General features: G+C 48.3%; 1 protein-coding gene across 2 annotated transcripts; it reads left to right on the plus strand.

Annotated features, from left to right (window-relative positions):
• Positions 1-1,037: 1,037 nt before the first annotated feature.
• Positions 1,038-21,103, plus strand: LOC122206494 (protein shisa-6). 2 transcript variants are annotated; one of them, XM_042915722.1, is made up of 4 exons: positions 1,038-1,254; positions 14,885-14,941; positions 18,461-18,613; positions 20,334-21,103. In XM_042915722.1, the coding sequence occupies exons 3-4, from the start codon at positions 18,472-18,474 to the stop codon at positions 20,879-20,881; spliced, it is 690 nt and encodes a 229-aa protein (XP_042771656.1). In that variant the 5' UTR covers positions 1,038-1,254; positions 14,885-14,941; positions 18,461-18,471; the 3' UTR covers positions 20,882-21,103. The 2 variants fall into 2 exon arrangements, with proteins under 2 accessions (XP_042771656.1, XP_042771657.1); XM_042915723.1 differs by lacking the exon at positions 1,038-1,254 and adding an exon at positions 12,548-12,599.
• The last annotated feature ends 3,614 nt before the right edge of the window (positions 21,104-24,717 follow it).

Below are 24,717 nucleotides of genomic sequence, written 5' to 3' on the forward strand. Positions count from 1 at the left end.
CAGTTGTCAGAAGGGCAAGGACATCCCTGTGCACTGGAGGGCCTGGGAATGACTTTATGAAGACGAAGCTGGGAGTTTTCTCTTCAAGGACTGGAAGGGTTTGAGGGGGAAGTAAGGAGGAGAGCAATCCAGGTGGAAGATGTTCCTGAGCAAAGCAGTGAGGTGGTGATGGGCGTTGGGGGCGGCAGAGGGGAGCCAGTCCATACAAGGTGCTGGCGTTTTGGGTGAGGAATCCTAGGAATCCTAGGAATCCTAGACCACGCGCAGCTCTGAAAATGCAGTGACATTGACAGAGGATGGTCTTGATTCCGGCTGCAGAAGTATTGTCCAGGATGCTTTTGAAGCGTTGATTCCTGGAGCTGGTCTCTCAGATCCCCTAAATCATAACTCAGGGGCTGGGGGAAGGTCCCAGAAGTTTTTAATGAGTTCCTCAGGTGATTGTTCAGTCCACTCGTTCAGAAATCTTTGGCCTTAGGCATCTAAGTTTTAAACCTATCGGTAATTTGTAGTATTTGCAAGCTAATGGCTAGGATGAAATTAGAATTTAAGAAAGACCAATCTGAAGGTGTCTGGGGGGCTCAGTTGGTTGGGTGCCTGCCTCTTGATTTCGGCTCAGGTCATGGTCTCATGGTTCATGAGATCGGGCCCTGCATTGGGTTCTGCACTGACAGAATGGAGCCTGCTTGGGATTCTCTCTCTCTCTCTCTCTCTCTCTCTCTCTCTCTCTCTCCCTGTCTCTCAAAATAAATAAACATTTTTTTAACTAAAAAAAAAGAGAGAGAGAGTAATGTGGCTGGAGTGTCCAAGAGCAGAGACTGGAGGCAGGGAGGAACTCAGGAGGTTATCATGGCAATTCCAGAATGTGGTGATGGCACCTAAGACTTGAGAATCTAGAACCCATATGCATATTACCCCTTTGTTCTGTCTCATGCTCCCCATTGATGGAGGCATCGTTTATGTCTTCGGGTATTATCTCCCACAACCTTCCTGGGACTCACTGTGACAGAAATTGCTTGTGCTGTATCTGTCACCAGGGATGTGCAATACCTCATCACTCTTCCCTTTCACCCGCTCCCTTTCCAGACACACACACGAGCAAACACACAGGCACCTAAGGGCATGTGCACACATACCTGCCCGCAGCTCATTGGCCCACAGAGACGACTGGCCTATTCCCCTGTCGCAGCTAAACCAGACCACAGTGTGAGGACACTCACTGTCAGCTCTGGCACCTTCACGGCTGCAGAGGTGAAGGTGAGCGGTCCGATGCTAAGACACCTGTTAACTGCTGGTGATCCACATGCTCTCAGTGGGCAGAGGTCCCCACCCTGCTTTTCTGCTTCCTTCAAGCAGCCTTGGCGCTCAAATGGAAATTGTTTCGTCACTCTATAGCTGTGTCAGTGCATTGATCGATGAGTCCCGAGCACTAATTAATTGTTATGTTATCCAGCTCAATCCATCAGGAGGTTGGACTCTGCCAAGGCCCAGGGCTCCTTGAAGGGAGAGGGGGAGGGGGAGACAGGTAATTGAGGGAGTGGAGATGCGATCCGTTGATAAGTCTGGGGAGAGACAGGACGCCAGGTCCAGCCGACTGTATGCGTGTCACCGTGGAGAGGAGCTCCAGGCAAAATCTGGGGACCATTAGCCTTCCTAGTCTTTGTACATCACAACTTCTGCCTTTCTCCCTTCCTCGTCCACACCTACCTGCCCAAGCATCCCAAGACTCCATCCATTACCTAGAACACCATCTGCCCAAACTCCCATAGACCACCTTCGGAATGAACCACAGTTAGCATTTGTCAGAGTGAGATAACAAGTCTGCACAGGACAGTTTTTCCGTTTGACCCTCCGCTCGACTCCCCACCCTACTCAGTCTCCTGGGTGCGCTAACCTTTGCGGATTGCTCCATGGATGATAGTTGGCTCTGGTAAATGGGGAATCCTGGAAAGAGAAAGGAACGGGATGCCTATTTCCTAGGCTACCTCGTGGTACACTCACAGGAGCCTGGCTGTAGCCCTCCACCAAAGAGCAGGGAGCCCTGTCCACACAGCTCCCTCCCCTCTTGGGTTCCAGAAGCCACTTCCTTCTTTCAACATCCAGGCCCAGTTTGAATAAAGCCGCCCCACTCTCACTAGTCCCTGGGCACCGCACTCTTCCTTATGGGCTCCCTACATTCTGCTCACACCTTTGAAAATAGTCCCTTTATTAAAGCCCCCCTAACGTACCCAGTTGGATGTGTGTCTGTTTCCTGTCTGCACCCTAACTGTGTTAGGAGAAAAAAAAATTCTCCAGGTCAGTTCACTTGACTTCTCATCCCCCTTTCACATGCCTGGTGAATATCCAAGAGGAAAGAAAGATACAGTATGTAGACCCCCAAGGGTTCTTTGATCCAGAGTCACTCTCCACTCTCTCCCCACCTCCAGAATTCAGAGTAAGCATGTCAGGGAAGCCAGATATACACTGAAGGCTAAGTGCAGCTAGTGTAGACAGGAGCAGAGGCACCAGAAAATGCACAGCTCCTTGGAACCCCCCCCCCCCACCCCAGAAAACACAAGAGACTTTGTAAATAACACACAAGCTTTCAGATAATGATGTGCCATGAAAAAACACAGCCTAAGACCTAGTCCCTTCTCTGCCACCAACTTCGTGATGTTGGGCAGGTCACTTCGCTTTGCTGGGCCTCTTTTTCGCACCTGTAAAATGAAGGAGCGATCGGTCGATTTTAAACATATAAACACGGGAAACTGTTTCCTCAAGTGAAATCTTAGGTAGAGGCCAATATGGAAAACAGATGGGAACCAAGTTGCTCTGGGTGAGGCATGGTGGGTTGGGGGTAGGGGAGGGGGGAGGGGTGAGCAATGTTAAAACACCACCCGCTAGACTCTATTCTTAAACAGCGGCCTTGAGGCACCTCCAAAGAGTCCACAAGATTTCCTGGAGCCGGTTTCGGAAACACTGTTCTAGAGGTATACCCTTGAGTGCCTGCTTTGATGTGAACACAAGGTGGTCTTTACAGACAATCATTGTTGCCCCCTCCCTGCCCAGAGGATGTAGAGGGAGCCTTTGAGCTGGCACTTAAGGCAAGGCTGGCAAAAACCCCGTGTGGAACCTTTCTCTTTGTTTCTGAAAATATGTCCATTTATAGCAGCAAGTAATTCCCTTTGTCTCAGGGTAAAGAAATTTTGGAGCCTATTAGGTGATCCTAGGAAGTGTCTTCTATTCCAAATGACTTTTCCCAGCCGATACTCTGTTAACATGTGCGAGTGAGTATGAAATCTGAACACAGATCTCATTCTCCCTGGATGCAAAATGTTTGGCCCAAAATGCATCGGGAATTTACTGATACCAAAAGGCTTGAAAACACCTTTAAGCTCCCCCGAGACTAAGGACCCAGCCAGACACCCTTTCTTCCTGATCTCCCCCCAGCATCTCTTTGACTGTCACTGAGATCTCCAGGCTACCTGGGAGACTCCCCCAGCCTGGTGGAGAAACAGGGAACTGGAGAGGGTACCTGGGTGAAGCTGGCCAGGGTCCAGTGAGAAGGTTAGCAAATCTGGTCCCCATAAAGTAACTGCAAAGCTGGACAAAATTGATCAAAATAGTCACTTCGGTATTCTGGACAATTCATCAAAAAGCTTGCAACATCTGAGAAGCATTTAGGCTTGAAATGTCCATCAACTGATGAATGGATAAAGAAATTGTGGTTTATATACACAATGGAATACTACTTGGCAATGAGAAAGAATGAAATATGGCCTTTTGTAGCAACGTGGATGGAACTGGAAAGTGTGATGCTAAGTGAAATAAGCCATACAGAGAAAGACAGATGCCATATGGTTTCACTCTTATGTGGATCCTGAGAAATTTAACAGAAGTCCATGGGGGAGGGGAAGAAAAAAAAAGAGGTTAGAGAGGGAGGGAGCCAAAACATAAGAGACTCTTAAAAACTGAGAACAAACTGAGGGCTGATGGGGGGTGGGAGGGAGAGGAGGGTGGGTGATGGCCATTGAGGAGGGCACCTGTTGGGATGAGCACTGGGTGCTGTATGGAAACCAATTTGACAATAAATTTCTTATTTAAAAAAAAAGAAAGAAAGCTGCTGCATTTAAAGTCGGAGTGGAGAATTGATGACATGCTTGGGGCTTCTCCTAGCCTCCCCCCAGATCAGTCAGCATAGAGGTTCTGCCCCGATGGGGCAGGCTGTCAGCATTGATAGCTGTGCTACTGTGTCAGATGACAAGCCTGCCCTCTCAGCACATACAGAGGAAAACCAATGCGATGGATGTGTCACTTCTCATCTGGGGCAATGCAAACCGGTCATGGTCAGGAAGACCCATTCAAAGTGCTAAAGACACCTGTCAGCCAAGAATTCTGTAATAGCAAAATTAACCTTCTTTTTTTTTTCAAGTTTATTTGTTTATTTTGAGAGAGACAAAGACAGTGCAAAAATAGGGGAAGGTCAGAGAGAGAGGGAGAGAGAGAGTCCAAGCAGGCTCCACCCCATCAGCACAGAGCCCAATGCGGGGCTCAAACCCACGAGGCCGCGAGATCATGACCTGAGCTGAAACCAAGAGTCCGACGGTTAACCCACTGAGCCACCCAGGTGCCCCAGCAAAATTAACCTTCGGTTTAGTAAATGTGCAATAAAGACATTCTCAGGTAAACAAAGACTGATAGCAGTCCAGACTGACAAGAAAAACTAAAGAAACTTCACAGGCTGAACAAAAAAATGTACACCAGACACTAATTCAAATTCACAGGAAGAAATGAAAACACCAGAAATGATAAATACGTGATTAATTTGAGAAATTCTGTATTTTTTCTCACATCCTCTCTAACTTTTTAAAAAGACATAAAATTTTATGCATCAATAATTTTAATGCTGAACATGGCATATGATGTATGTATATATACATAAGGAAGAATGTCAGAAACTCTCACTGTCCCTACCTATTGGCAGTTTCTTAAGCATGAGTGCTTACAAGGTTGTTGTATGCTTTTTGGTCAATTTTCAGACCACTGAATAGATAGATAGATAGATAGATAGATGATAGATAAATGGATAGATGAATAGATACGTAGATAGGTGGATAGATAGATAAATGTATGGATAGATAGATGATAGATAGATAGATAGATAAATGGACAGTTGGATGAATAGATACATAGATAGAATGGATAGATAGATAAATGGATAGATGAATAGATAGGTAGATAGGTGGATAGATAGATAAATGTATGGATAGATAGATGATAGATAGATAAATGGACAGATAGATGAATAGATAGATAGATAAATGGATGGATGGATAGATGATAGATAGATAGATAGATAGATAGATAGATATAATATATATGACAACAACAGTATAATGGAGGGAGGTTCATTGGAACAATATTGGGGCAAAGTTTCCATATGCTACCGAAGTAAGTTAGTTCTGAAGATTGTAATAAATGAAGGTGCATATTGTAATCCCCAGAGCAATCCCTAAGAAAATAACTTTTAAAATATAGTAAAGTTGTCAAAGGAATTTAAATAGACATGCCATGTTCATGGATTGAAAGACGCAATAGAGTAAGCATAGGAGTTCTCCCAAAATAATATACAGACTTAACAAAACTCCTATCAACATCCTCACAAGAGTCTTTGTAGGTATAGCCTATATTATTATAAAATTTGTATGGGAAGGTAAAGGAACTAGAGTAGCGAAGATAATTTTTAAAAGGAAAAATAAACTGGGAGGGATCAGTCTACTCCATTTCAAGAAATAGATAGCTACATTGATCAAGACCGTTGGTAGGGGCGCCTGGGTGGTTCAGTCGGTGAAGCGTCCGACTTCAGCTCAGGTCATGATCTAGAGGTTCATGAGTTCAAGCCCTGAATCAGGCTCTGTGCTGATGGCTCAGAGCCTGGAGCTTGCTTCAGATTCTGTGTCTCCCTTTTTCTCTGCCCCCCCAAACTCGCGCTCTGTCTTTTTCTCTCTCTCTCAGAAATAAACATTAATTTTTTTTTTTTTAAAAAGACTGTATTCATAGGGAATATAGTCAATGGTATTGTAGTAGTGTTATGTGGTGAGAGATGACAGCTACACTTACAGTGAGCACAGAACAGTATATAGTAATGTCAAATTACTATGTCGTACACCTGAAATTAATGTAACGTTATGTTCAACTATGCTTCAATAAAAAAAAAAAAGACCGGGGTGCCTGGGTGGCTCAGTCGGTTGAGTGCCCATCTTCGGCTCAGGTCATGATCTCACGGTCCGTGAGTTCAAGCCCCGCATCGGGCTCTGTGCTGACAGCTCGGAGCCTGGAGCCTGCTTCAGATTCTGTGTCTCCCTCTCTCTCTGACCCTCCCCGGTTCATGCTCTATCTCTCTCTGTCTCAAAAATAAATAAACATTAAAAAAAAAAAAAAAGACTGTTCCCGAAAAAATTTTTTTTTAGTATTGGCAGAGAAAGGACATGTAGATCAATGGAACAGAAGAGAAACCTCAGAAATAGCTTCAAACAAATATATCTAACTGGTTTGTTTTTTTTTTTACAAATACATAAAATCATTTTAATAGAGGAAAGAAAGCCTTTTCAAGAAATGATGCTAAAGTAACTGGACATGAGTAAGCAGAAAAGAAAGAAAAAAATAAAGAAAGAGAGACAGAAAGGAAAGAAGAAAAAGAAAACAAAAATCCTCAACTTAAACCTAAGTCTCATACTTTGTATAAAAATTATCTTAAAATGGACTACGGACTTAAATATAAGACATAAAACATCTAAGGGGAAAAAGAAGAAAATTGAAAATCTTCAGGACCTAGGGCTTGGAAAAGAGTTTTAGATTTGACACCAAAAGCACAATCTATAAAATAAAAAATTGAAGGGCACCCGGGTGGTTCAGTTGGTTGAGTATCTGACTTCAGCTCAGGTCGTGATCTTGTGGTTCGTGAGTTCAAGCCCAACATCACGCTCTCTGCTGTCAGCCTGTCAGCTCAGAGCCTGCTTTAGATCCTCTGTCCCCCTCTCTGATCCTCTCCCCCGCTTGTGCTCTCCCCAAAATAAGTAAATATTTAAAAGAAAAGAAAAAAATTGATAAATTGGGCTTCATCAAAATTAAGAATTTTGTTCCGCAAAAGACTCTGTTAAAAGGATGAGAAGGCAAGCTACAGTCTGGGAGGAAATATTTAGAAACCATATATCTTACAAGTAACTATTATCTAGGCTATAAAAAGAACTCTCGACATTTAATAGGAAAAATGCAAACAATCTGATTCGGAAGTGGGCAAAAGTAATCAAGAGACATTTCACTGAAGAAGATATACAGATGAAAAATAAGTACATGAAAAGATGTTTAACATCATTAGCCATTAGGGAAATGCAAATTATAGCCACAGTGAGATATTACTACATAACTACCAGAGCTAACTAAAAATGTCTAAAATAAAAAATAATGACAACACCAAATGCTCACGAAGATGTGGAGAAACTGGATGACTCATTCATTGCTGGTGGGAATGTAAAATGGTACAGCCACTCCGGAAGACAGTTTGGCAGATTCCTTAAAAGATTAAACATATAACAATCACATAATCCAATGCTTAGGAGCAAAATCCTAAGCATTTATCCTAGAAAATGAAGACACGTTGACACACAAAAACCTGCACATGAATGTTTATAGCAGCTGTAAATCAGAATATCACAAAACTGAGAACAGTCCAGCTGTCCTTCCAAAAAATGAATAGATTGTGTTACACTTAGATCATGGAATATTTACTACTCGGCAATAAAAAGTAATTAACTATTGATACATGCAACAACCTGGTGCATCTCCAGTGAATTATGCTTGATGAAAGAATCCAATCCAAAGAGGTTACATATTGTATGATTCCACTTGCATAACATTCTTGAAATCATAAAAGTATAGAAATGATGGACAGGCTAATGGTGGCCAGAGGTTAATGAGGGAGTGGGTGCAGGAAGGAAATGGGTGTGGCTATAAAAGGGGCACAGGAAGAATCCAACTAGCAGTGGATATGTTCTATACCTTGACTGCATTAATGTCAATATTCTGGTGATGATATAGTCTGTAGTTTTGTAAAGTGTTACCTAACTGGGGGAGCTGGCTAAAGGGTACACAAGATAACTATATTCTTTCTTTGAGTTGCACGTGACCCTACAATGAAAAAAATTTTTTTTTCATCGTGGAAAATAATACAATAAAGGCAACATTCATTTTGCTTATAAATCTGCTATCGGGGCAGGGCTCCGTGGGTATAGCTTGTCTCTGCTCTGCCTGTTTCAGCTTGGGCAGCTGGAAGTCTGGGGGGCTGGGATCATCTGAAGTCTTCCTCACTCACATGTCTGCCAGTTGATGTTGGTTGTTGACAGATATCTTAGCTGGAGCTGCCAGCCCTTACCTGTAGCCTTATAGCCTTTGCAAGTGGCCTGGACTTCCTTACAGCATGGCGGCTGGGATCCAAGGTTGAGTGTGCTTCAAGAGAGCCAGCTGAAAGCCATATGAACGTCTGCAACCTAGCAAATGTGGAAGTTATACAGTATTCTTTCTGTTGGCAAAATGTTCACTGAGGCAGTCAAAAGTCCCTCCAGTTTCAAGGAGATGGAGAAGATATTCCCTGTAATGTTTTGGGAGAGCATGCGGGACTAGAACTATAAGTATGGTTGTTTTTGTAAACTATAATGTGCCACAGTCTCTAAAGGCTGACTCCCTTCCAAATCTACAAGACTGCCCGTAGCGACATAGTTTACATGCCATGGGCCCAACCATGCAGAGAGACCAAACCTCTCTTATAATGATTCCTAATTTCTGGAAAAGGAGCTCTACTGGGCCCAGGCTGAGTCAGGTATTCACACCCGGTCAAATCAACCATGACCTAGAGTCTGGGCTGAGTGAAGGAAAGTAGGATCATGTCACATACAACTAGAGCCAGGAGGTGGGGAGGGGGGGCGCACAATAGAAGGGAGCACAGCTTTCTGAGTGGGAAGACTTGCTTCTAGCGATCGAGGCAACCCAGAAAAGGCCAGAGCACAGAAGGTAGATTTTCTTTTTTAAAAACCATGCTCTCTGTCAAGAGACAGAGCATAAAACAACATGACACAGAAAGGTTAGATGTAAAAGGATAGGCAAAGTTTATCAGGCAAATGCAAACAAAAGGAAAGCTGGGTTGGCAGTATAAATACCAGATCAAGAGGACTTAAAGACAAAAAAAAGCATTAAATAGGACAGAAGGGGTTATTTGGTGTTGATTAAGAGGACGGCTGCAAAGAAGACATGAGCACCATGTCTTTTTGTGCTGAATAATGTGGCTATGAAATACAGAAAGCCAATTCTACAACAAATACCAAGAGAAAATGACAGGAACAAATTAGTGGGAGACCTTAATACACGTCCCTCAGTCCTTGACAGAATAAATAGGCAGTGAAGGAACTTGGATAGGACAGAACTGAATAATGTATTTCATGGGTCTGATTTAATAGATCTATGTCAATTTTGTACTCTCCAAAAAGAAAATATACCTCTTCTCTAAGTACTCATGAAACATTTATCAAAATCAATCCTGTAGTAGCCCACAAAGGAAATCTCAATAAATTCCCCAAAGCAGAAAGTGTACAGGCCATGTTCTCTGATCACAATACAGTAAGACAGAAAATTAACAGCCAAAGCGCAAACCAACACACCTGAACACTTTGAAATGTAACAACTCTACTAAACCCTACTCTACTAAAGAATTCTTGGGGCGCCTGGGTGGCTCAGTTGGTTAAGCGTCCGACTTCGGCTCAGGTCATGATCTCGTGGTTGTGGGCTCGAGCCCCGTGTTAGGCTCTATGCAGCTCAGAGCCTGGTGCCTGCTTCGGATTCTGTGTCTCCCTCTCTCTCTGCCCTTCCCCCACTCACACTCTGTCTCTCTCTCCTTCAAAAATAAATAAACAGGGGCGCCTGGGTGGCTCAGTTGGTTAAGCGTCCAACTTCGGCTCAGGTCACAATCTCACGGTCCGTGGGTTCGAGCCCCTTGTCGGGCTCTGGGCTGATGGCTCAGAGCTTGGAGCCTGCTTCCGATTCTGTGTCTCCTCTCTCTCTGCCCCTCCCCCATTCATGCTCTGTCTCTCCCTGTCTCAAAAATAAATTAAAAAAAAAAAACGTTAAAAAAAATAAAAATAAATAAATAAACATAAAAAAAAAAAGAATTATTGGGTCAGAGGGAAAACCAGGGTTGCAATTACGGATCATTTAGGATGTTGCAACCGTAAGAACACTGGTATTGACACTCACAAGAAGGTGCCAGAGACTAAATAGGTGCGAAAGACCTCAGATTATTAGCAGAAAAGAGGAAACGTAAATGGACTAAAGATTTGAGGCCAGAAATGAGAAAGCAAAAGCAAAACAAAACCAAACCAAAGAAAATTAGGAGGCAGAGACGAACAAATCCAAAAGCATAAAATAATGATTTGAAGACAAAAAAAAAAAAAAAAGAATTGATATGTATAAGGGGTAGTTATTGGAAAGAGAAGAAGAAGAAGAAGAAGAAGAAGAAGAAGAAGAAGAAGAAGAAGAAGAAATGGCTGATCTAGAAAACATTAGCACAGAAAATTAAGAGTAAGAAGAGGGTTGGGATTTCATATATAGATGGGTGATTTTTTTTTGAGGAATGGTATAGTGTTAAGCTAATAGAGTTAAAAATGTCTAATGGGTATGTTTAAGAAAAATAGGAATGACAAGTTAAATTTAGAGTTAGAAAACTGAACTAATACGTAAGGAAAATGTTGCCGACTGTGAGAAGCAGCGTGCATAATGGTTAACATGCCAACTCACCTGGGCATGTTACATCCCAGACTTCACCTGTTAAGCCAATTATTCAACCTCTCCAAACCTCAGTTTCCCTAATTCTAAGCTGGTGATTATAACAACGTCCATCTACCAAATTTGTTGTTGTGCAGTCAACGACATGGTGAGTCAACCTCGTACTATGGTCATAACAGAAAAGCTCCCCAAAGACACCGGAAATTTCTATTACTGCATTCCTTCAAACTTCCTAAGAAGAGGTAGCTCATGTGCTATATTAATAGTTTCAGGGCACACAGAAAAGTGAGATGCTATTCATCCAGCTTTTACAAAATCATTTATCTTGATGAACACACTTGATATATTAGCACAAAAAAAGATAGACTCTCTTTGTGAATATATAGGAATTGAATAAAACATATGCCAGTGGAATCCAGTGTTGTAATGGAAGAATACCGCCAAAATCAAATAAGGAAATTCGCAGGAAGAGACAAATGGCTCCGTATGAGGAAATCTATCAGTCCACTTTATCACGTGGCCAGGCAGTTGGCAGTATGTTGACCTAGAAAGACTGCTTTTTATTATTCGCCTAAGGAAATAAGACATGATTGAAGACCAGTGTTCGAGGTTGCTTGCTGGAACGTTATTGAACTTTTAAACAATCTAAATATACAATAACAGGGGAATGCTTAACCATACCTGTTAAATGAACATATTAAACAAACTATAGACATACATATACTGTATTCTATAGAATTACTATTGGGAAACCATATGAAATCTTTTGAGGAATATTTCAAAACATGAAAATATATTCAAGGGGCACCTGGCTGGCTCAGTTGGTGGAGCCTGCGACTTTTGATCTCGGGGTTGGGAATTCGAGCACCATGTTGTGTGTAGAGATTACTTAAACACAAAACCTTAAGGGGTGGTTGGGTGGCTTAGTTGGTTAAGCATCCAACTTCAGCTCAGGTCATGATCTCATGGTTTGTGAGTTCAAGCCCTGCGTCAGGCTCTGTGCTGACAGTTTGGAGCCCTGATTCAGATTCTGTGTCTCCCTGTCTCTCCGCCCCTCCCCTGTTCGCGTTCTGTCTCTCTCTCAAAAATAAATAAACATTAAAAAATAAAATTAAAAAATAAAGTAAAAAAATCTTAAAAAAAGAAAATATATTCAAGCATGTTGTCCATTAAGTATCAAGGAAACAGGTTAAAAGTAGTGTGTATAGCAAGCTAACGTATGTGGAAACTATCCATATTTATCTGTATGTGTCTAAGTACATATGCATATGAGCAGTTAGGTTTCTTCCTTTTCTTTGCTACTATAAAGATGCCACAATGAATAACCTCACACATTTGTTGTTTTGCACAAATGTGAGGATCAAATCATTGTATTTTTCTCCATTTTAAGAGTTGAAATCCTATTCTCCCCAAAGTGAAAAATGCACAAGGTAATTCATTATAATATTTGTGTGTGTGTGTGTGTGTGTGTGTGTGTGTAAACACACACATAGTAATTTAAAGGGGGCAGAGAAACAAAAGGAAATATAACAAAGTGTCATGATGGTTACTTTAAGACAGTTTTAATTTTTGTCTTCATACTTTAAATGTCTTTTCTTGATGCCAATGTAGGAAAAAACTGAATGTCAGCAAAACATTTGAAGTGAGATTCAAACAAAAGGAAACACGTTGATCTTGTAAACAAAATATCTAAATTCAAGACATTTATCCTGCTTGCAAACTCATCTGTAAAGAAACACAGGGACTGCTTCGAATGAGATATTTAAGGAGTTTTTGACAGAGTCTGGAAATTGGTAGGCCAATAATATATATTCCAATCAAAATCATTATGAAGATTAGTATTTTAAGAATATATGCGACCATCTTTATGGGGCGCCTGGGTGGCTCAGTCGGTTGAGCGTCTGACTTCGGCTCAGGTCACGATCTCGCGGTCCGTGAGTTCGAGCCTCGCGTCGGGCTCTGGGCTGATGGCTCAGAGCCTGGAGCCTGCTTCTGATTCTGTGTCTCCCTCTCTCTCTGCCCCCCCCCCCATTCATGCTCTGTCTCTCTCTGTCCCAAAAATAAATAAACGTTAAAAAAAAAAAAAAGAATATATGCGACCATCTTTAGCACAGAGTGCAGAGCACTATTGGCGACCAGGAATTGTTAACTGAACCTGAATTGATCCCCCTTTCCTCAGTGCTACCTAAGCTCTGAGATGTAAGATTAAGAGTGTTTCTCTGTAACTGCCACTGTCTACCATTCTACCTGGGTTCTTCCATTTTTTTGTAGCTGTCTCTTTGAGGTTGCCATACTGCCTAAAAGCAAATATACCAAAAAAAACCCCAAAAAACCCATAAAGCAATGAAACTTTTTTTTTTGCTTGCCTCTGGAGGACAAGCAAAAAAAAAGAAAAAAAAAATCTATCCATTATCTCCCTTCCTGGATTCTCTCCTCTTGCTTAAATCCACATCCAGTGCAAAATTGATTCAACCTTTTGCAAATGTTTTCTTTCCCCTGGATATAACTTAATATTCTGTCTTGGGAGGGAAGAATATCTTTATGTGAGAAAGTCTGGCTTGTTGCCCAAACCCACACCCCCACTGGATAGTTGTCCATGACTATTTAAAGAGTCTGGACTGAACCAAAGGAAAAATGTCATGATTCCATTCATATGGGAAATTTTGTCTAGTAGGAGTCCCCAGGATGATGTGTCTTGGAAATGGCCAGAGACTAGAGCTAAGAGAAATCTGGACAAAAAGATATATTATAGGCCTGGATTTACGGGGTGACTGTAAGAACAGGATTTGGAGAACTCACCGGTTATGGAGGATGAAGGGAGGGAAATGGTGGACCATGACTGGAGTTTTACATTCAAGCCCATGGAACATTAGTGTCATGGACAGACAGAAGCTTGACCATGGGAGGATAAAGCAATGAGATGATGAGCTAACTTTGGGACATCATGGTTTGGGCTAAGGGCAGGAATTTCAAGGCCATGTCCACAACCCTCCACACCAGACAGACCTCGAATGAGAGGTGTAAATTTGAGAACTATCAGTCTGGGTAAGAAGGTAGAGCCTTCATGAAACACTAGTATGTTGAGAATACAAGAGGAAAAGCTATCTGGTGAGAATGCTTTATAGTGAGCAACCAAAGACTACGGCCAACAGTAGAAAAGATGGCTCCAATAGCAAGATAGAAGGAAACAGACACAGATCTTCTAGCCCCAAGAGGATGGCGTGGCTGTAATCCATGGTTTAGATAAACTAGACCAAAGGCTACGTGCCCCCCTTTTCCCCCTTGCTTTAGTTAAAATTAGATGCAAAAATACAATGTTGAGTTGAAGCAATAACACAGGGATGAAGTGTGTTTTCATGGCAAAACCACACTGTCATTGGGTCTAAGATCTTAGATTGCCTTGAACTCTGTGCTTTGGCAACTGTGACTCCATTAACTTTGTGACTTGTTCAATCGATGTGGACTTTTGAAATGTTGGGCTGTGTCATTTCTAGGCAGGACAGAGCCTAGAACGCAGGGTTCCTGATCCCAAGCTGACGGTTCCCGTCAGCTTGCCCCATCTCAGGATGCACCCAGGCACCTGTGTATAAAGACTCAAGACAAATCAAAGCCCCATAAAGGTGCAACCACCTTAAGTTAGGGCATCCCCTTCCTGGTTAACGATGCCCTACAATCCCCCTCCCCCCAAAAAGGTCTAGTTCCCCTGGCCAGTCCCCCACCCCATATATGTATACTTGTCAAGTGCCCCTTAGTCTCTATCCTTCTCTTCCACCCACCTCCACCCCAACAAACCTCTGTTGCGGTCAGCCAGATCCACAGATGTGGGCGGGTCTCCATGGTGACAGAGGAAGCCCTGATGCAGGAGGAGAGGGACACAAACAGCAGAGGAAGGCTCTTTGCACCTAATACACTGCCTTCTGCCCTTCATATTTCCAGGGCATTAGAGGGCCCAGGCCTGTAAGGGGGGCTTCCTTTGGCTCAGAGAAGCACATTAGACGTCAAGAGAGGCGCCGCTATGTGGAAGAAACAATGGAATGCCTGAACTCTTCTTTAAAAATCTCTTTTCTATGATTTCCAGGTGATCGCCAGTATAACCATCCGATTTTAAGCAGTGCTACCCAGACCCCTACACATGGTGAGAGATGGCTGTGAGCATTCCGTGTTCCGTCCCCATCCCCAGGGGCTCCATCTTGACTCCTAATTCCCGTCAGGCATCAGACATATGGTCACGACTCACTGGAGCTCAGGAGGTGTAAGGAGCCCACAGTGGCTCAGTCCCACTCTTAGACCATTGTCTCCCAGCGTTCTGTCTCGGAAACCAGAGTGATCTTCTGCCACGGAAGGGAAGGAGGGAGACCCTTTCCTAACCCATTCTCGAGTGCACGCTAGATCACTTCTTGGAGTCATAAATTCCGTATGTCCAGAGCAAAGAGCGAGCACGCTCCTTTGCCCAAGTCTACATGTGGTACCATTGACTAATGACATGCGACCTGGCATAAACTCCATCAGTCCTCCCCAAACCACTTAAGATTTGATAACACACTCAAAACCAACCCGGGTGATCCGAGCGTTAGCCTCCTGGCAGGGGAAGAAGGTGAAGGTTGGAGAGCACAGGAGGGTGGGCATAGCGCCAGAGGTTTACAAAACCCACGTGCCCTTCTTATAACATCCTCCTGATCACAACTTAACACCTAGCACTGCAGAGTAAAACTATTTTTGGTACCCGCTCCAAACTTGGTAGAACATAAGACAGCCATGGAAATTATGAACCATCAGTCACTTTGCTGCCTTTGCTCTGAAGGAGTGAAAACATCATTAAAGTTTAGTGAGAGAGAAACTCAAAACAAAGATAAATTATGTGGCTCGCTTGGCAGAGAGACTGACAACCCTCTTGTGAGACTATGCTCTGCTTCTGCATTGAGGTGTTGAGCATTATAATTAGGAAGACAGAAGGGGACTATTTTGATGTCCCCCTCTAGTGCTGGGCTCCTAGTGGAAATATGTGATGAAAGCTAGTTTAATAAGATGTTTAAGGTTGCAGGGACCAGGGGAAACCAGAACTGAAAGAAATTGGAGAGATCAGTGAGGAAGCGGCAGCTACCAGTGGTGATGTGGACAGTGGGAAAAGAAAGAAGGGCTCAGATATAAAATATTTTGGAGAAAGGATCGAGAAAACTTAGTGACGGGGCGAGTATGGTTGACGAGAGTCAACAGTGAGTAAAATGGTGAGCCGTGATCATTGAGAAGGATGGGGGTTCTTAGCAAGGCAATCTAAGGAGTCAGGAAAGCAAGCCAGTGTGCGGAGGAGAGGAAGCTGTTGATGGTGAATTTGGATCTGGACATCTAAAGCTAGGGACCAGAGGAGACTCAAGAAAAAGGATTCAGCAGGCAGCTAGAAATGCAGACATGAAGCCTGGAGGGAGGTTACAGCTGAAGATGTAAGTAAGTGACGCTTTGGAGGCAGGAACCGATGCCCTGCGAGTGGGGGCAATCTGTGCAGGAAGGCTGAAAGAGAAAAGCAGAAGGCAGAAGCAGAGAGCCTGGGGGGGGGGGGATGCCCACGGTGATGAGGCAGCAGCAGGAAGAGGAGCCCGAAAAGGCGAGCGAGGAGTGCTCTGCTCACTCCTGAACATTCTGAAAGGCTTGTTCTCCAGAAGGAGCTAACACCTCCTGGGTGCAGAAGGAGCCATTCATCCCTCCTCTTCCTCTCTTCTTTTTCCACCTGCTGCAGGGGCATGAGGGTAGGCGAGACCCGGTCTCTGCCCCGTGAGCCGCTCACAGCCTGGGGGAGGCAAGGTTTCCTCCGCGTCTCTTCGTTGGGGGCTACGCTTTCCCCAGGAGCTGGCGGCGAGACTATTAAGAGGGAAGGTGGACTGTGTCGACTTGATTAACCAGAGAGCATTAACTGGGTCCTTATTTTGGGCCAAGCACGGTGAAGTCATCGGCCAAATGGGAAAGCAAGGTGTCTACTGTTAAGGATATTCCAGTCTTTGGAGATCCCCAAGAGCAGATCAAGTCAAATGATTAGAGACCACATAGACACGGAAATGCGTGGCATTGTCTAGGAAAGCGGCAACAGGGGCTTGAGGACCAGATGCCACAGGGGGCTGAAAAGACGTGACGTGGCTGGAGTGGAGAGTCTTGAGCGAAGAGCCAATCTGGGCACAGGACGAGTAAGGAAGGATATTGCAATAGGAGAGAGAGGCTGAGCAAGGGGGCAGGGGTGATCATGGTGGAGGCCGAGGGCGAGGAAGAGCTGGCCTTGGCTCAGCAGCATGAATTGGAGGACAGAGCGGGGTGGGTAGGAGCACCCAGAAATGTTGCATTTGGAAGTGGGTGAGCTGAGCAATGCCCTCGGTGGCAGGATGATGCCAACGGGCAGAGGGAAGCTCCTTCTTTCTCCAGCATCACTGAAAGTGAAGCAGTAGGAGCAAAGGACTGGTGGCTGTCACCCAGCTCCGGAGAGCAGTGCTCCCAGCTTCCTGCCCACCCCGCTTCCTGGCGTCTGTCCCGATCCATGCCAGGGAGGCTCTTTCTGTACAGCATGTTCTGATCTCTCGGGGACGTAGAGCGTCCCTCACCCCCTCACATATGTACCGAGCTGGCATGAATGCCAGCTCATTGGCTGGGCTCCCTTGGCTCCACCCCCAGCGTTTAGGGGTACCAGTGAAGGCAGGAAGGATAGAGAAGCTGGGAGTTCCCTGTAGTGAGGCTGCCCTTGGACCAAGCCTGGCAGTTCTTCTCTTTGTCCCCCGGTTCATAGAATTCCTGACTTCCGGAGTTCGGCACTCTCTCTGCCAAGAGGCGTGGGGAGCCACAGCCTGGCCCTTCTCTGGGTGCCCCAAACCAAAGAGTATGGAGGGACAATGAGAGAGCCACCTGCCCACCTCATTTCGGGGAATGGCACCACTGTTTCCACTGTTGATTTCTTGCTAAGGCTCAGAAAGTCAGTCAAGCACCAAGACATGCCTGCCTGCTTCCTTCCTGCCCAACCACCCCCCTCCCCCACACCCGCATCTTCTCTCCCCCTCCAACCCCTGTGCTCTTCCTAACGTGGCCCCCAGAACTTTTGGGGAAGGAACTGGAGGAGGAGGGAGTGGCTTCGTAGGTGGCCTGTCAGGGGCGGGGTTTGGGGAGGCTCGAGGAGGAAGGGGGGACCTGAGGGCTGGCATTGAGGGACGGAATAACGTCATGGGCAGCGTGGGATGGAGTCTCGGTGAACCTGGGTCCTGGACCCCGTCCTGTGAGTACGTGGACGAGACCACCGTCACCCCACCTATTTCCAACGGAGATTTTTTTCTCCCTGGGCCTGAGAGCTGTTAGGGACAGGACAGAACTTTCACACACTTTTAGGACCGCCCTCAGCTCCAACAGGCTTACGTTGTCCTCAGAAAGCACAGCGGCGCGCAGGGAGAAGGAGTCTGTCATTCAAAGAGGGATAGGCCGCCAGCGGCGGCTAAAACAGCACTTGTCCCTAGCCTTGGAGGCAACTGGAACTGAGCATGGGGGAAACCAAGTCACCAGCACCACCCACGTTCTAGTACAGGGGGGCCAGGAAAGCAGGATAGGGAGTGAGAGCTAGAACTCGGATCCTCCCCTCCTGCCGGCCCATCCTCCTCGCCAACGCGACGCACCCCACCCCCTTCTTTTGCAGAAAAGCCACGGATGAACAACATCCTGACGTCGGCCACGGAGCCCTATGACCTCTCCTTCTCCCGCTCCTTCCAGAACTTGGCCCACCTGCCCCCCTCCTATGAGTCTGCGGTGAAGACCCACCCCAGCAGGTACTCATCCCTGAAGCGGCTAAGTAAGTACCATTACCTCGCGTTTGGGGTCTGCTCCGGGGCCTTTGCGACACCTTCCTGCGCTTCCCTCTCTTGCCCTACACCGGAGGGGACGGGTGTGGAGTTTCGAGAATAAAGAGTAAGGTGTAGCCTGGGAAGAGCGGACGGGAAGCCCCTTGTGTCTGTTCGCTATGGCCTGGATCCGTGTCCCCGTAGATAGAGTGGAGGCCACGGAATCATCACACCCACGTTCCCGTGGGAGGCAGCGCCACGGACGAGTTTAACCGCAAGAGAAAGCCTTCCCCCAGCCTCACCCAGCACCCGCCATCTTCAAACCACATTCCTCATGCTCTACCTTACCTTAGAGTGGAGGCTACCAGTGCCACAGCCTTGTGCGAGACCCTTCCCAGAGACCCGGCTTTGGAAGGGCCCAGAAACCAGCTCCCTCTCTAACCCGGCCAACGCTGTCTTGAGAACCCGAGCCTCCCCTCTCCCATGCACACACCCCGTTTCCTCGCAGAGCGCCGTTCCTCCGGTGGTCCCAGCTCTGCCATTTGAGTCTGGGGGGGATCTGAACACGGATGGGCTTAAGACCCATGAAGACCCATTACAATGTCAACAAGGCACATGGAGAGGTCAACAAGAAGAGGAGAGGTCTTCTTTCCTAGCTTTCTGACCCTTGGACCTCCTGCCTCCATGCCCTCATGGGTCTGTTTTCATAACCACCCAGCTGTGGGGCCGAGTCTTTACTTGACGCTCTGGGGTAATCTGCCCTGACGGAGTCCATCCCGTGGGTCCACATCAGCCACCTCCGCGGTGAGCTTCTACGGCTAGAAGCGGGGGTCCCTGATGATCCGAGGGCTCGATGAACGGCGGGGAAGAGGGAGGCAGGACCTACCCATCCGTGACTCTCTGGGAAAACCGGGGAGCAGTCAGGATTGCCACATTCTGCAGAGATTTAGAAAACCGCAGGACGCCTCATTCCTGAAATTCGGGCCAAAGCAGGCTCGCGTGTGTCCTGGGTACATTCAAGGGTGTAGCAGTCAGTGTGAGCGTGGGAGGGCCTCCCGGATGGGGACAACGGGTGGAGCGTTGAGCGAAGTCCAAATATAGGACTGCCTTGGCCATGTTGTGGGCACAGGCGACGTGGGTGTAGGCTTGATTCTGGGCGTGTGTGGGACTGGGGGCGGGTGCTGGTTTCCTGTGGGCTGGCTGTCACCGCAGGGGGGGTGTTACTATGTTCCTAAGTTACCAGCTAAGCATTTTCACGAGTGCCTCTTGGTCGGAGCGTCTCGACTTCACTGTAGCGGGAGTCTGGTTCCGCAACCCGGCTTCCCTGGAGAGAGGCTCTGAACTTCCTCAGAAGGCCGCCAACTGCCTCCCGGGGGTTTCCGCAAGACCCGGTCTCTCTCAGGACCACGGTGTGGTCGAAGCGGGATTTCAGGGGCTTGGCTGTGCCATCAACTGTGCCTTGAGCCCCCTGGGGACCTCGAGGGAGCCCGTCCACCCTTGGAGACTCAAGGTGGTCCTAGACCAGAGGCATCGGCATTGCCTGGGAGCCGGGTGGAGACGCAGACTCTCAGGTCCGGCCCAGGCCAGGAGGTCTGAACCAGAACCTGCGTCTAACAAGACCCTGGGGACTGGTTTGCACTCCTCCACCCGTCTGGGCTGTGCTGTCACACTGTCACCCCAGCTGACTCTTTCTCTCTCTCTCTCTCTCTCTCTGTCTGTCTCTCTCCCCAGCTGACAAAGAGGCTGACGAATATTACATGAGGCGGCGGCATCTGCCTGACCTGGCCGCCCGCGGCACCCTCCCCCTCAATGTCATCCAGATGTCCCAGAAGCCCTTACCGCGGGAGCGGCCCCGCCGGCCCATCCGGGCCATGTCACAGGACAGGGTTCTGTCCCCAGAGCGGGGCCTGCCCGACGACTTCGGCCTGCCCTATGACCGCATCCTGTCCGACGAGCAGCTGCTCTCCACGGAGCGCCTGCACTCCCAGGACCCGCTGCTGTCCCCGGAGCGGACGGCCTTCCCCGAGCAGTCCCTGTCGCGGGCCCTCTCGCACACGGACGTCTTTGTGTCCACGCCCGTGCTGGACCGCTACCGCATGACCAAGATGCACTCCCATCCCAGTGCCTCCAATAACTCCTACGCCACCCTGGGCCAGAGCCAGACGGCCGCCAGGCGCCAGGCCTTCGCCTCCCGCAGACACAACACAGTGGAGCAGTTGCACTACATCCCGGGCCACCACACCTGCTACACGGCCAGCAAGACGGAAGTGACCGTGTGACTGGCCGGGCGGGGCGGGGCGGGGCCGGGAGCGGAGCCCCTAGCCGCGTGTGGCCGCCCTGCCTTGTCCCGTCTGCAGGAGGTGGGGGCGGGCCGCCTCTGCCCAGAAAGCCATGCGCCGGGAGACACGGCCCCGGTGGCCTGGCCGGGCACACTCACACCTGGGATCTGGAGCGATCTCTCTCACTCTTCCAGAAGCATCCAGGGGAGTGAGGGGAGGGGCTAGGCCCCAGCCCCGCCTCCCCCCCCCCCCCCCCGCCCCACCACCACTAACTCCCTTCAGCCCCATGTCCCCCCCCTGCAGGTTCTGTCCGCCGAGAGACCCTGGCCTGACCTTGGTCCCAAGCCCCCCATCCCCCGGGTTTGGACTGGCCAGCAGGTGCAGTCAACGGGCTGACCAAATAGGCTACTTGGTCTCATTCATTTCCCTTCGACCGCATCACAGAAATCTTCTAGTGCCTACAAACTGTCTGCTTGCTCTCTCAGAGCCAGGGAGCTGCTGTGTCCATAAGCACAATAACGTTCTCTTCTGCCTGCTGGAACTCTCTGGTCCCCACCGAGTGGCCCTTCCCCCTGCCCTGCGCCCCTCCCCCAAGCCCCAGGATAGGGAGGGGTTCCCTTTCTTCAGCTGCCTCCCCCGTTGTGGGGAACCCCCCCCCCCACCCAGTTCTAGCTGGTTGCCCCACCTGCAGCCCCCGCCCCCCACCGACCCCCTCCTCGGGCTCTAGGCGTGTGGCCCCCGAGCTCTCTGGGGCTTTGCTGGAGCCCACCCAGAGGAAAGTCACAATGGGGTACAGGGACTTTGGGGGTATCCTCCCCATCAACCTATGTCCACCCTTCCTCCAGGCCTCTAGGTCTGAACTATGGCCGACACTCAGGCCTGCCTTCCCCTCCTTTGCTCTGCTCCCCAGAGGCCTCTCTGCCCGTGGCCAGAGAGCAGAAGGTGGGGAGAGCCACTGTGATGCCCCGGGGCCTCAGGGGCTCGCCATCCCCATCGCCCCGGGCTCTGCCTGTCTCCCAAGGCGCAGGCTGAGGCAGAGGCCTCTAGGGAGGGTGGCTTGGCCCCCAGTGTTGGAGGACCCCAGGCAGTGGCCTTGAACCGTGCCCACCCCTCTCTCCCCACCGCTGCCCACCCGCTTGGCCCCCTTCTCTGTTCAGTGCTCCTTCTCCCTGCCCCCTCCCCGCTCCCCCTGCCCTTCCATTTCTCTCTCCTGGCTGTTGCTGCTTCAGACCAGTGCCTCTTCTGGATCAAAGCAACAGAGACCCATTGGCAAATGCAGACAATGCTACTCCAGGGCTCTGGGTCTGGGGGTTAACTGGGCAGCTCCCCACCCTTCCCCTGCAGGGGGTACTCGGGCACCGGGCGGACCCAGGCCTTCAGCTCTATTGGGGGACTGGCCCCTGCCAGCCCATCTCAGCCCCTTCTCTGCCTCCAACGTGGGCAGTGGGCAGGGTGTAACAGCCTCCTGGAGAGTGAACCGTGAACTAAGCAGCATCCAACTCCCGAAGACCAGAGCCTGGGGGGAGAGAAGGTCTCCCCCATTCTCAGGGCCAGGGCACTTCCTTGGGCTGGGGCGCGGGGAATCAGCCCCAGACTGGCAGGTAAAGGTATGATACAAAAATATACGACTGTCGCCACACTCAGACTCCAAAAGCAATGACCTTAAACTGGGGTTTTAGGTTCCCCCAGTTCTGCATACAACATGTATGGTCCTTTAACACGGGGGTCGGGCAGGAAGAACCCCCCCCCCCCCCGCCAGCGTCAGCCCTTGGAATTTTTAATCTCACCACGTCTACGATCCACCGAAAACTCAATCGACTGAGTCCTTTTACTTATTTCAAGAATTCCAAAGCTCTTGTCTCCCCCTCAAGGCTCATCATGAGGGGATTAAGGCTGGAGGTGGTGAACACAGCTCTCAGCTTCCCCACTGGGGGAGCATCACTGAGACTGTGAGGCTGTGAGGACAGGGATCACTCTCTGCTTTCCTCCCCTACAAACACATAAACCTTCTCAAGGGGCTGGTCCCCAAGGTTTTATGAGCGTTTGTTCTGGAAGGCAAGGCTAAGAGGGCAGGGGGGAGGAAGCCAATCTAAATGGAGCAGTAGGGCACTCCCAGAGACGAAAGTGTACCTCTCACAGCTGGTCCCCCTAAACCCACTGTCCTCTAATCCAGCCTCCCCTCTAAGGCTGCCTGCTGGTGCGGAGGGGAAAGGGTGAACATCCCCTCCCCAGGTGTCTGCACACATGCACACGCCGAACCAGAAACCTGATCTCATCCCGGGTCAGAAGCATCTTGGCACTGAGTTCTGCTGCCGTCAGCATGATGCTTCTCCCCTGCCCTGTCTGTCTGCCTGTCTGTCTGTCTCAGGGGTTGTTTGATAGGTTGATTCCAAAGCATTTCTCATCCCAGCCTTATTGCTGTCTGGTTCAAAACCTCTGCTGTCAGTCAGATCAGAAAATCCTACCTAACGTTTACTTTATTTAAATTATTCTTCTGCTTCTCACTTGGGTAAGGAAGGAAGGGAGGAAGGAAAGAAAGAAGGAAGGAGTGGAGGGAGGAAGGAAGAAAGGAAAGGAGGGAGGGAGGGCAGGAGGAAGGAAGGAAGGAAGGAAGAGAAAAGGAGGAAGGGAGGGAGGGAAGGAGGAAGGAAGGAAGGAAGGAAGGAAGGAAAGAAGGAGAAAGAGAGAAGTCTACAAACTTGCTCCAATTCAGTCCCCCATTTAAAAATCCATAAAATTATGTCTTCACTGGGATACAGAAACATCTCATTTATTCAACTGCCCATCCACGTTTGCAGAACAAGCAAAGCCACATGACCAGGCAAGCTCACATAACAGGTAAGAGAAGGTTCTGGGCTGGAACCCAGATACCCTGACTGCCAGCCCCACCAGGCTGGTGGCCACTAGCACCACTAGGCATAGAAGGGCCATCCGTCCCCGTGGTGAAAGCCCTCCTTTCCCAGCAAGGGCAGCTCAGAGCCCTCAACTTCCTTCTGCTTGTTGTGGTCTCTGTGTGTGTCTCCATTGCTCCGGTGGGAATGGATGGGGCTCTGCATAGGCTCTCTCCTGCCCTGAAGGATCTCACAGGTCCCCTTGGTCTTTGATGGCAGTGAAGCTCTCGCCATCCTTCATGCCCTTCCGCCTTTCCCGTCTTGCTTCTTCCAGTTAACTCTTGGCTCCATAAGTTCGTAGGTTACAAAGGATTTCCCAAGAATTCCTGGATCCCCCAGACTGGAGTCGTACCCTCGGGACTCCCCAGTGCCTTGGGTGAAAGTTCCAGACTTTCCCCTTAGCTCAAATTTCTCCCCTCTTTCCACTCTCACACCCAGAAACCCCTATTTTAACCTCAGTCTTCTATGCCATTTCCAGTTTTTCCCTCCTCTCAACTCCCTGGCCCTGCCCTCTTCCTCCATTTGTCTCCCTCCATCCCTAATTTGTTTACCTCCATCCTGCTATCCTCTAAGTTCTAAAACTTAGAGCCCTCGGTGAAAACAAGCAAGGAATGACACATTCTTCAAGACTTCTGTTGGCCTCATTGGTTTATCCTTCACCTCCTGCCCCCACAAGATGATTCTCCAGGCCATGCAGCCAAGGGCTCTACCTCTCTGATCTTTGGGAGGTTAGGGAGAGAAGCTGGCCTGTCGGAGACATCATGGTTTGAAGGTCAGCTTTGGTTTCTGCAGCTGGAAATTCCCTGAAGCTCCTGCCCAGCCTGCCACGAGCCCAGAGGCTCCTGTTCTGGCCAAAGATTCATATCCTTGGTGGCTCTCGGCCACTCTGCCACCTTGCTTACATCTGTCCTGCTCGTATGTGTCACGGATTTTCCCCCTTTCTCT

This window comes from Panthera leo, chromosome E1 (genome assembly GCF_018350215.1).
Source record: "Panthera leo isolate Ple1 chromosome E1, P.leo_Ple1_pat1.1, whole genome shotgun sequence".
Classification (NCBI taxonomy): Eukaryota; Metazoa; Chordata; class Mammalia; order Carnivora; family Felidae; genus Panthera; species Panthera leo.